This window comes from Furipterus horrens, unplaced genomic scaffold, assembly GCF_987537825.1.
Source record: "Furipterus horrens unplaced genomic scaffold, mFurHor1.1.pri manual_scaffold_11, whole genome shotgun sequence".
Classification (NCBI taxonomy): Eukaryota; Metazoa; Chordata; class Mammalia; order Chiroptera; family Furipteridae; genus Furipterus; species Furipterus horrens.
Window position 1 is genome coordinate 76,325,848 of NW_028327181.1, and position 12,294 is coordinate 76,338,141.

Here is a 12,294-nt window from a genome sequence, read left to right on the forward strand (position 1 = left end):
AAGGGAGTGTGGTCTCTCTCTTATTCTCGATCGTTTCAAGCGAAATGTAGAAATATGCTTTGGGAAAAAAATTAGGAGTGGGAGTAAAGAGCAATCAATAAGGAATCAAACCACTGTAATTTCCGTTCATGCCGTACTCCTCACACCCGCTTAACCCATCCGCTTTCCCAGAAGGGGTGGTGAGGGCGGGGGTCCGCGCCTCTGCTGCCGCGTTTGAATATTGGCCCCTGTCTCACGAGTTACTGATTAGCTCGGGCTTTCAAGCCGCTGGAGGAAGCTCTGGCCATTCCTTTCAAGGTGCTGTGGCCCCGGTTCCTGGGCGGGGGCTCCAGGAAATTGCCTAGGGTGCCAGGCAGGTCGAGGTGTTACTAGCGTCTGGCCCTGGAGCTAGAAGAGTTGCCGAGGTCGAGCGGCCCCGCGGCGCTGAGGGCAAACGCCAGGGCTGTCACCCCTGCGCCTTTGGCGCCTCAGGAGTCTGAGCTTGGGCAGCAGGGGCAGCCCTTTCAGCTATTCCGCCGCCAGAGTGACTTTCCAGCGGTGAGAGGGCCTGACCCAGTGCGGAAGGCCCCGAGGGAGCGCACCCCGAAAGTATTGGGCCCCTCGGGGATTTTTCTTGTGGGCTATTCAAAGTACAGGTAGGGAGGGTAAGGCGTTTTGTACAGAGGGTTGGAACACTTCAGGGCTCTTAGGGTGCCTGTGAACCTGGAGGGAGGGAACTGGGACAGTCAGCTGAGTGCCTAAGCCTTCTCCATCTCCAGATCAGAGACAAGGTCGTTCATTTGCATAATGGAAATGAGGTCTTTGTACCGAGCTCTGGACCGGCCCATTTTAAGGCCCTGTCCCACGTAAACAGCTCCCAAAGATTGGGAGCCATCACATTATTCCCTCTGGGAACATTTATATTTCCCAAACCCAGAGAATCAGAATTGGGTAGAGATGTTTTCATTTGCCACACTTCAGCCAGAGTTGGAAGTGGGGTAGAGGAAGGTGCCCACGATCCAAAGAGCTGGAGGTGGGGGAGCTTTATAGCTGAGAGAAAAGGGGAAGCCTGGACAATCTCAATCCCCCCTCCCGTCTACACACATACAGGCAACTATCCCTCCCTGAGGTTGCTAGTACAGGAAAATTTTTCTCCTGAGCTGAACAAAACAGACATTTCCCTGGGAGCTGGAATGTGTGTCCATCCGCAGGGCTGCAGATTCGCAGCACAGAAAACTACAATTATAAATCCTGCCTGTGGGGTTTTTGTACAATCCTTGTGTTGTGCACTCAAGAATTGGCACACATTTATATCCATCTCTCCATACACATGCTTCCTCGTTGAGGCAAGGACAGATACCCCAAAGGGGCAGACCGCTGTGCCTGCTGTGTATTTACATATTTCCTCTTGGAGGTAGACAGACAGACGCAGCAATGGACCGAACCACAGACAGATTCGTAGAGATCTGGCTCCAGAAACCAGGCGGCCTCTGGCCCAGCTCTGCCTGCCTGCTCTTTCTCCCAAACAAACGGATCAGAGGAATAAACGCTCATAAATACCTCTGGGCTTAGATAAGAGCGATGAGGCGCTATTTCCTTTCATGCTGGACTACAGGCGCCCAGGCCCTGCCTTTGCGGCTCCATCTCACAACAGCAGGCAACCTGCAGAGGTGAGGTTAATTTGGGGCTGTGACTCTAAGGATAAAGCAATTATTTTCCTGCTTCTATCACAGGGGAATCTTACTTTGTCCAGACTCCACAGGCAAGCCCACACTGTCCAGTCCTAGGATGAGGACATTGTGACTGGGGAGGGGCAGGGAGGTCTGATGCCCAAGGCCCAGCCTCAGTGGCAGGAAGGGGTGAAGTGCACACATGCATTCTCTTACCCTCCTTACCATGCCCTAATACTCCTCATGCTTCTGTAGGAATGGGCTCAATCACAGCTAGATTGGAACATTTATGATGCTGCATCATTAGGAGGCTTGAGTTTACTTTTCTTAAATCTCGATAATACAACTGTAGAGTCTGGCTAGGGGGATTGCCACTTGGTCATGAAGGTGCAGCCTAGAAGTTATCTTGAGTTCAGGAAGGCTTGTAGGCTACTTTGCAACCAACCAAGTCTCCACCCTTAGTCACAAACCACAGCCCTCTACCAGTTTCCCTGGTGTCTTTCACTATCTTTAGTGGGCAGAGCTGGCCCATAAAAAGAAGCCCAAAGAGCAAGGTAGGGAGGAGGCTCAGCCTGTCTCTTTCATAAGATTTTGTCCCACACCCAGGCCCATTCCCAGCTCAGATCCGAAGGTTGTCTGTCACCCCTTACTACCTGGCCTCCACACGCACATTAGAATGTTAAAAACACATTGTGGCTCAGTCTTCCAACCTGGCTTCAGTGTTCACTTTTTTTAGATGAGAGAGCCAGAGACATACACTCTCTCTCACACTCAAGCTTGTAAGGCAGCAAAGCTGGTGATACAAAAATTAGATGTGGGTGGGAGGGGATTGTACAGATGCTGAGAGAGACAGAGTGGTGAGCATCTGGAGAGGGGATTCAGGCTGATAGTTATAAGCTGCCTGCTGAGTCCCCAGGAGGACCCAAACACCCCTTCCTCCTTACAAAACTAAACCAAAATCAAGTCTTGGGAAATAATTAATTTTTTAAAAAATTGCCAGCTTCTGGAGAGACTTGGAAAAGGTGTGAGGGCCCCTCTCTTCCTGGTGTTCTGATCACCTCAAATGTCAGGAGGGTTTGAGGACCCCAAATTGGAGGAGGACCAATTTCTTTCCTATACCCACTTTCTGAGGCAACCTTGATTCCTAAGAATCTGTAGCACAGGATATTCTTATGGGTGAAGGTTGCAGGAAGGATAGGGATCAAACCTAAACTGAGGGGTGCCCATCACACCTTCTCTCCTTATTCCCAAGTGAGGAGAAGGCTAGTCCCTTTCCCCAGTTCCCTTTCCCAAGCCAAGAACAAACAGTGAATACTAGAACCAGGTGAGGTGTCTTGGGCAGCAGCGGCCATAGCTGTCCAAGAAGCTCCTAGCCTAGTTGCAAAGCCAGAGGGAGAAGCTTGGGCTCAGATCCTTCTCCCATTTCCCTGGCCTTCCCAGTCCTCTGGGCAGCAGGCTCTGACCTGCTTTTCAGACCATGAGAGTTGTGTAAAAGTAGAAATAATCATCCTGGACTTGGAGGAGACAGAGTAGATCTAAGAAACAAGGAAAATAAATGGATTTCAAAACCTGGGAAGGAGATAGTTTCTTCTTCGCTTCTCACTTTCCAAAAACGATGCTTGTTGGCGGAGAACTCTTCTCTTCAGCCAACATGAAACCCTGGGAATAAACCTTCTCCTTTGGTTCTCTCCTAGCCAGATTAAGATTCTAGGTTCAGGGATTGTTACCCACTCTTCCTTTGAGGGAATGGGGTTCGAGCCACTCAGGGGTTAACTTTTCTGAAAACACAATTAACTTTTTCCTATCCTGCGTGGAAAGGGAGGGATATATTTATTTAATCACTGGGGGATGGGGTGGTCTCAATCCAAAGCTCCCTCCTCCCTCAAAGGCACAGACGCTCCCCCTCACCCCCGCAGATCCTACGTAGGTGGAACAGGACGCGTCGTGTTGTTGGTGGGGTGGGGGTGGAGAAAGGAGAGGGAGAAGGAGAAGAAGGAGGGGGAAAAAAGGTTGATAGGTTTGTGCGCGGGTCCCTCGTGCGGGCTGCGCTCCTCCTGGGTGCTATTTGACAATTCCTGCTTCTGCCATTGGTCAGTGTTGGATCAGATGGTTGTATTTCCTTCTGGCCCTCACTGGCACCTCGCCATCCCCCCTCAGCTAAAACCCAATCTCAGATATACTACTAATAGGCGCGGCGCTCGGACTATAAAACACAACAAATCATAAACCCGGCGGAGCAGCAGCGGCCGTGTGCGCCTCCCTCCCAATGAGTTCCTATTTCGTGAACTCCACCTTCCCCGTCACTCTGGCCAGCGGGCAGGAGTCCTTTCTGGGCCAGCTACCTCTCTACTCCTCCGGCTATGCGGACCCGCTGAGGCACTACCCCGCACCTTATGGGCCCGGGCCGGGCCAGGACAAGGGCTTTGCCGCCTCCTCCTATTACCCGCCGGCGGGCGGAGGCTACGGCCGAGCGGCGCCCTGCGACTACGGCCCGGCACCGGCCTTCTACCGCGAGAAGGAGTCGGCCTGCGCGCTCTCAGGCGCCGACGAGCCGCCCCCCTTCCATCCCGAGCCGCGGAAGTCCGATTGTGCGCAGGACAAGAGCGTATTTGGCGAGCCGGAGGAGAAGTGCTCCACGCCCGTCTACCCCTGGATGCAGCGGATGAATTCATGCAACAGTGAGTGAGACTCCGCGGTTGCTGTGATCCTTGCGGGCACCTACCCTGGGAGACAGAACTAGTGAACTCTTTCTTCTTCATTCTCCTACTGGGTGCGGGCAGAGCATCTTAGTTTAGATCCAAGGGAAAATGGGGCGCCTGCACCGGGTCTGCTGCTCTGTCCTCTTGCCCTCAGGAGTTTCAAAGTTTGCAAAGTACCAGCTACACTCTGAGCCAGGGAAGGCAGTGGGCTCTCTGGGGCTCCAAGCCAGATCCGGGATTGCGGGTCACGGATTGCAGCCAAGGGCTTAACTTTCCCTTGCGCCCCCAGTCCTGGCCTGGTCCGCCACCCCAAGACTGTTTCATTAAAAACCGAATGCGTCACAGGAAGAGGGGCGGCGTGACGCTGGCATGGGAGAGTGGAGTCTGTGTCCGACTGTGTTCCCTGGGGGATGGGGTCTGGGGAAAGATGTGGCACCAGGAAAAGGGCAGTAGTCAGAGGAGGAAGGGAGAGAACGGAGAAGAAAGAGAGGGGAGCGGGCGGAGGTGGAGAGCGGGAGAAGCAGGCGCCTGGGTCTCAGGTTGGATTATTTGTCGGCCTTAAGTCCCAAATTGATGTCCATTAGCGGGACACGAGAGTGAGAGCCGTTAATGCGGACTGTGGATCGATCCACGTCATTACGGATTAAGGGCTGGAATCTATCACACGGTGGTGGGGGACCCACACGTATGGAAAGAAAAAATTGCAGCTAGGAAGAGACACACCTGGTCGGTACTTCCCCGCCCCTCCCCCTAGGCCCAGGTGGGATTTTAAACTGCTCCTCCCATCCCCCCACAGAGAGTCTAGACTGGAGGCGCAGGCCGAGGAGGCCCGGAGGGGATCTGGAGGGGGCGCTGCAGGGAACAGGAGAGTGGAGGCTGGAATTCATGTTTGAGGGTCGAGTGAGGAAGGGGGGCTCTGACCCTGGTGACCCCAGGCCTCAGCATCTCCTTTCTGCGAAACAGGTTCCTCCTTTGGGCCCAGCGGGCGCCGGGGCCGCCAGACCTACACGCGCTACCAGACCCTGGAGCTAGAGAAAGAGTTTCACTACAATCGCTACCTGACACGGCGGCGGCGCATCGAGATCGCGCACGCCCTGTGCCTGACGGAGCGGCAGATCAAAATCTGGTTCCAGAACCGGCGCATGAAGTGGAAAAAGGAGAGCAAATTGCTCAGCGCGTCTCAGCTCAGTGCGGAGGAGGAGGAAGAAAAACCAGCGGAGTGAAGGCGCTGGAAAGAAGAGGGGATGCGAAGGGACAGGCCTGTGGGGAGCCGAGGGCATCGAAGAGCTTGAGAAGGCTCTGCGGGCGGGGGAGCCCGGGGACCTTCTCTCCAGCACAAGACAGGCGGGGCCCAGCGCTCCCCTGAATGCCCCCATCCTCAGAGCTCTCGCTGTGTGCTGGAAGGCCGCGCCGCCTGAGCCCACCCAGCACCCCTCGCGCCCCCTCCATCCCCGCGGAACCCGCCTCAGCCAGATCAGGCTCCCCCGCGTGAGAACTAAGGACTGGACTCACTTGATGTTTCCTGGAAGCAGAGCAAAACACTCTTGTCCGTGTCGCGTCTCATTTTGTCCATGTCCCCCGTGCACGGTTCAATGGTAGCTTCGCAGTCCCCTCAGCGGGGGCCTCGAAGACTCCCTGACCCCAGACCTCTCTCCCACCCCCTCCTGAAAGCCACTGGAAGGAGCACATACTACCTAGAAGTAAGAAGAGGAGCCTGAGAAGAAAACAAAGTTCTATTTTATTAATTTTCTATGTGTTGTGTTTGTAGTCTTGTCTTAGCTCTGGACGTGAAATACTTCGGTAATAATATTAATATTATTAATAATGATGATGATGATAATAATAAAGGTGTAAAAACTCGCCGCTCAGTCACCCCTGCTCCTCCCTGCCACTCTCTGTCCCCATCACCACCCCTTGGTCTCTGTGCCAGAAACTCTGCAGCAAAGCTTGGAGCCTGGTGGGCCCCAGCGGGCATGACTTGACCTCGGAAGTTACAGTCGAGATAAAGGCTGGAGCGGTCCCTCTCATTCTCAAGAGCTGCGCCTCGGCTGTGCGGAGGCTCTGAATGACCTCTCTAGGCGCAGACTTGGGAGACAGAGAAGGGCTGTTTCCCTCGTATTCTCTAGTTTTTGCTTGTTTGTCTATGGCACGAAGGACACCACCGAGGCCCCCTAGCCCGAGCCCCTGCAGAGACTGAGCCAGGAGCGTCTGGCACCTGAGCAGCGCTTTTTCGGTCCTTCTGCTTGCTGAGGCTGTGGCCTTTGGCCTGCCCGAATGGCCTGATCTCTGTTGGCCTTGGCCCTCTGCTCCTGGCCTGTGGCTCCGAGACCAAATCAAGGTCGCGGGGATATCTCTCCGCCCGCAGCTGAAAGCTCCAGGCGCCTTTTCCTGCCTCAAGTAGGAGTTCAGCGGCAAGTAGGGGAATTCGAAGCCTTCTGCAGGCGTGGGCTGAAGCGCACGACTTTCTCCTTCTTGGATACCTGAGGGCAGGAGGCCAGGTTATGAGTTGGGTCTCAACCCCTCTACCAAAAACGACCCATCCTCTCCTACCCCTACCCTCACCCAGGCGACAAGCTGCAGACGCTGTTTTCCTTTCTTCCTCCTCCTCCTCTCCCTCCCTTTTTTATTTTTAAAGAAAATAGCTGCTCGGCAGAAGGGGCCCAGCTGCGGAGGCCTCTGGCCGCCCAGCGCGCTCAGCAAGGCACCGCTGGCCCTCCGAACCCCTTCCCAGGGAAGGTGTGGGTCGCCGGGCGCATTCAGAAACTACCCAGACGCCAGCGAGGGGCCTTGAGAGGGGCCTCCCGAAGCAATAGCGGGCATCTGGTGAGGTAGCGAAAGACTCCCGCCTTGATCCCGAACTCTCAAAACCAGGTTTTCACCCAGACCCCAGACGCAGATGCGGTCGCCGCCACCGTCCCTCCCACAACTAGGCCGCTTAGCACCAGCCATGCTCCTCCTCTGGGGTCCCTGTCCTTTTCTGCCATTCCCCAGACTAGGCTAAGGATGAGAAGGAGGTCAGGAAAAGGATCCCAAAGTTCTAAAAGACACGGGAAGCGAAAGTTTTTCCTTAGAATCCTCAGGCCGGGGCTGCCGGATGGGCCTGAGCTCTGTGGAAGGGCCACTGCAGCCCCTTAGGAAGCAGGCGAGACCGAGGAGGGGTTGGAAACCTCCGTGTTAATCATTGTTTTTTTCCACACATATCTTCCAACTCTCTTCCCCCATTTATGCCCCCAACTTGGATATTTGCAAAACCCGAGTAAGGGAAAAGCAGCTTAATGTTTGATCATCTCATCCTGAGTTAAAATGGTGAGGATAGGGAGAAGAACACAAATAGAAAGAAGTAACCACACTCCCAAGAAAATGAGTAAAGGCTCAACCGGGTCCCTCCTCTAAAAGACTCAACCTAGAGGGTGACTCTAGGCCAGGTTTCTTTCTCGCCCGGCGTTTGAGGGGAGCCAGTAAGGAGGCCGCCTTCGCCGCCATGGCGGTCTGCGGCCCGCGCTCCCGCCGATTGCCGGGAGGTGGCGCGCTCTGCTCAGAGGCCGCCGCCAACCTTCTTCTCGGTTCTCCCCCTTCTCCTTTTTCCCCCTCTCTCGGAGGCTCGCATTGAATCGGCCCTAACGATTCTCGGATCGTCATTATTTGTAACCATAGAGCATGAATTACCTCTTGAGGTCATCAGCGAGAATTTACGACTGGTCAACAAAAGCACGTGATTCCCCAACGCCCCCCCATCCCCCTTCCAGGCCCCCCCCCATATTTGGCCGCATACATAGCAAAACGAAGTACAGTGCATCGCTATAATTCATTAATACATCATAAATCGTGAAGCACAGGGTTATAACGACCACGATCCACAAATCAAGCCCTCCAAAATCACCCAAATGAGCTCGTACTTTGTAAACTCCTTCTCGGGGCGTTATCCAAATGGCCCGGACTATCAGTTGCTAAATTATGGCAGTGGCAGCTCTCTGAGCGGCTCTTACAGGGATCCCGCTGCCATGCACACCGGCTCTTACGGCTACAATTACAATGGGATGGACCTCAGCGTCAACCGCTCCTCGGCCTCCTCCAGCCACTTTGGGGCGGTGGGCGAGAGCTCGCGCGCCTTCCCCGCGCCCGCCCAGGAGCCGCGCTTCAGGCCAGCGGCGTCGAGCTGCTCTCTGTCCTCGCCTGAGTCCCTGCCCTGCACCAACGGCGACAGCCACGGCGCCAAGCCCTCTGCCTCGTCCCCCTCCGACCAGGCGACCCCGGCCAGCTCCAGCACCAATTTCACCGAAATAGACGAGGCCAGCGCGTCCTCGGAGCCTGAGGAGGCGGCCAGCCAGCTCAACAGCCCGAGCCTAGCTCGGGCGCAGCCAGAGCCCATGGCCACCTCCACAGCCGCGCCCGAGGGGCAGACTCCGCAGATATTCCCCTGGATGAGGAAGCTTCACATCAGCCATGGTAATTCTCGCTCTCTCCCCTTTTTTTTTTGTCTTCTCGGTGTTCCTTCTCTGCGTTGGGGGGGGGGGGGCGGCGAGGAGAGCGTGGCTTTTCCTTTAATGTAGATTTTTTTTTTCCAGAGGGACTCTAAGGGAGTCCTTACAGCTCAGGGGACAGAGCCAAAGAAGGTCTTTAGCTGGGGGGGGGGGTGTTGGGGAGTAGTATTTTAAATAATTTGTTTCCAGACTCGGCTTAGGTTTTAATCGCCCAGCTGTACTGGCTTTCGGATGAAGGATAAGGTTTATGTAAGGTGGGGAAGATCCTGCTTACCCCCGAAATTTTGAGACTGCCACTAGCAAAGGAGGGGCGAGCAGTCAAAGGAGATTTCCAGGGCAAAAGTGCAGCCGCTCTCCTCCCTCCCGGGGGCCAGCGTCCGCCTGAGCCCAGCCAAGGGTGAGGCACAGGGAGGGAGCCAGAGACAAAGCCGGGCGCTTCGCGCCGGTATAAGTGGGGGCTGCAGGAGAAGGGGGTGCAGAAAGGGAGCTTGGATGCGGGGTGTCTGGAGTGGGGAGGATTGGAGCTGCGGTAAGCTGGGGGCCAGGGACGCCTGGGTCCTGCTCCACGCCCCCCTCCCACCCAGTGCCCCCTCCCTTAACCGGAATAACGTTGCGTCTCGGCTCTACTCTGTCTGCTCCAGATATGACCGGGCCGGACGGAAAAAGGGCCCGGACCGCCTATACCCGCTACCAGACCCTGGAGCTGGAGAAAGAGTTCCACTTCAACCGCTACCTGACGCGGCGGCGGCGCATCGAGATCGCCCACGCGCTCTGCCTGTCCGAGCGCCAGATCAAGATCTGGTTCCAGAACCGGCGCATGAAGTGGAAGAAAGATAACAAACTGAAAAGTATGAGCCTGGCTACAGCCGGCAGCGCCTTCCAGCCCTGAGCCCTCCGGGAGGAGCCCTGGGCGGCCCAAGAGCCCTTGCCGCCCCAGCCCCAGCCCCTCAGAGCCTCCCTGCGCTGCCGCCGCCCGCTGGGGACTGGTTCCCGCGAGCCTGCCTCGCCCTGGCCTTGTGTTACGATTTTTCGTTTGGTCTTAGATCTTCCTGTGGCTCCCTCTCTCCTGGACTGGTTAATCTTGTTATTATTGTTAATAATAATGATAATTATTATTTTCCCTCCATGCTCCTCGCTCCCCTCCGCTCACCCCAAACCCACCAGTGTTTCTGAATGTTCGTGTCTGTGGTTGCACTCCTTCCTCCAGGAAGAAAAGAAACTCGCATGTTTAATGTGAACTTGCCCTTCCCCATCCTGTTCTCCTAACTTATTTATAGAAGGATGATCGCTGTATTTTGAGTTTCTGCTGGAAACTTTAAGGGGCAACAGCTGAGGTGGGGTGGTGCCGCAGTGCCGGGGCCCAGCTGAGCTGGCCTCGAGATGGAGTCCAAGACTGAGTCTCTTTCCTCCCTTCTCGTCCTCTTCCCTCTCCACTCCACAGGCCCCAGCCTCTTAATGGCTTGGGCCTGGTGTGGGAAGGGACCAGGGAGGACCAAGGGGGTGATTTGAGAAGAGGGAAGGTATATAGTGAGATTTGAGTTCCCGCTGCCTGGGTAGGCCCCACAAGGCCTGATCTGGGAGTGTACGGAAACAAAAATAACCTTCAGTGTAAAATGTTTCGTGTATTTCTGTGTGAATCCATGGGTCTGGTGTAGAGGGCCCAAAGCTTGTAAATATGGGGATAGTCTGGGTCAGACCCACCTCCTTCCCCCCTACCCATTTCGCTTCCAAAACCATTTGTAGTGAGCGAGTGGATACTGTGCTAAGTGTGAAATCTGTCTCCGCCGGACCTGTCTCAGTGATTCGCTTTTGGTATTTGTTTGTAGCTTTCCTTGAAGTCAAATAAATGTTTCCCCTACTCCATTGCCCTTCCACTTGTTTTTTCTTGGGGCGGGGTGTGCCTGTCTCATCACTGGGCACACCCTAGAATATTCTTGATAGATCTGGGGTGTAGGGAAAGGAAAACAGGATTCCCGCCAGCAGCCCCTCTCAGCCACCTAAGTCCCTGGCTTGGTTAGCGGCTCTTGGGCCAGAAGACTGGCCTGCATGCCTGGGGGACTGAGAGGCTCCAAAACCCCAACATGGGGCTGGGGCAAGGAAAAGCTGAGCTGGACTTCACTCTGGCTTTCCACCAGCTGGTCAGAAAAACCTCTGGAAACCTCTTCAGGAAAAGTAATTGGGCCTAAGTCCTGAACAGGAGGCTCCTGGCCAGCTGGGAGTGGTGCAGGCCTACCCAGCCCCCCTGTATCCTGCTCCAAATCCCAATTCAGCTCTGCCACCCACTAAGGCAAAAAAAAAAAAAAAAAAAAAAAAAAAATCAGCTGGATTTCAAAGGTTTTCTTTCACCCTTAGTCTTCTTCACACTTACCAAGGGCTCGCTCTCTCTCTCTCCAGAAGCCTAACTAACCTTCCCTCTTGATTAGGAGTTGGACTCCCTCCTGGAAGACCCCTGGTTTCCCCCTAGACAGAGTGGCCCAGGGTCAGGCCCAGTCCTCCTCCATCCAAGGCAGCCTCCACCCTGAGCACAAGAGTCAAGTCTGGACACTTACCCGTTCATCCCTTTCAGCTTGGCCCAACTTCTTACAGGACTGGGGGGGAGGGGGGAGCTGGTGAGGAGGCAGCCCAGGGTCGTGGAGGCTCTACTGGGCCCTCCTTCCCCCTCACCCCTTGACTTTGTCCCCCTTTGTCCATTGCAAACTATTCCAAAAGTCGCTATGACATTTAGATGTCAAATGGATAGGGGTTTTATCTCGAAGTTAGATCGTAAAAATCACCGAGAAGTCAGACAGATACCCCTCACTGGCTCGAGAAAGTCACGTGAGGTCCATAAAGTTAGTTTTATGGTTTTGGGGAGTTGACACCGCGCGGTATATTTCACATTCTCCAGAATGTTAAGTGACACTTTAACTGCTCGCTGTGGTGGGGAAGGGGGCAGAGGTAGGTGAGGGCTCTCTCAGCCCAGAAGGCAGTGGCAGCAGCGGAGGCCCAGCATTCCCGCAGTAAGTGGCTTCTCGCTTTTGCTTTTCCCCTTGCAATTTGGGGGCTTGGAACTGGGGAAGGAAATCTTGCCTCCAGCAGGCTGTAGGATTAGTGGGGGAAATTTAGTCTGCTTTTTGCACTGAGATTTGACAAGCTGGGTATCTAACTGGGGGGGGGGTACTCAATTCAATAAGGCCTCAGCGGTTGGGGCGCCTGGTTTTTATTTGCAATCATGTCTGATTCTGTGGAGAAAAGGGCTTGTGTGGGTTCCTTCAGTGCCCTTGGAAATTTAGGGGGTAAGAAGGAAGGGTGTTGTGCTGCTGAAAGAAGGGCCTTTTATGGGGGCCACTTCACTGTTGGGTATCTTCAGACAGACATCTCCCTACCCCAGGAAAGAAACTTCATGACATTCATTTGTCAGGGGTGTGTGGGGGTACGCTGCTGGGCATTTTTATCTGGATACATCTGAACTGAGAAAAAGCATGG

The 12,294-nt window shown here is 54.7% G+C and overlaps 3 protein-coding genes across 4 annotated transcripts in view; all 3 read left to right on the top strand.

The window, feature by feature from the left end:
* Positions 1-22: 22 nt before the first annotated feature.
* On the top strand, positions 23-6,210 carry HOXB6 (homeobox B6). Its single transcript, XM_090257229.1, has 2 exons — positions 23-4,327; positions 5,312-6,210. Exons 1-2 carry the CDS (start codon positions 3,916-3,918, stop codon positions 5,569-5,571), a joined length of 672 nt encoding a protein of 223 aa, XP_090113355.1. The 5' UTR covers positions 23-3,915; the 3' UTR covers positions 5,572-6,210.
* A 1,923-nt stretch (positions 6,211-8,133) lies between these two features.
* Positions 8,134-10,692, top strand: HOXB5 (homeobox B5). Its single transcript, XM_090257226.1, has 2 exons — positions 8,134-8,794; positions 9,471-10,692. The coding sequence occupies exons 1-2, from the start codon at positions 8,233-8,235 to the stop codon at positions 9,716-9,718; spliced, it is 810 nt and encodes a 269-aa protein (XP_090113352.1). The 5' UTR covers positions 8,134-8,232; the 3' UTR covers positions 9,719-10,692.
* A 1,039-nt stretch (positions 10,693-11,731) lies between these two features.
* HOXB3 (homeobox B3) overlaps positions 11,732-12,294 on the top strand; it is a 40,713-nt gene continuing 40,150 nt past the window's right edge. For both annotated transcript variants that reach the window (XR_016514046.1, XM_090291431.1), the window contains exon 1: positions 11,732-11,828. The gene's annotated coding sequence lies outside the window, so the exon portion shown is untranslated. The remainder of the gene's footprint in view (positions 11,829-12,294) is intronic.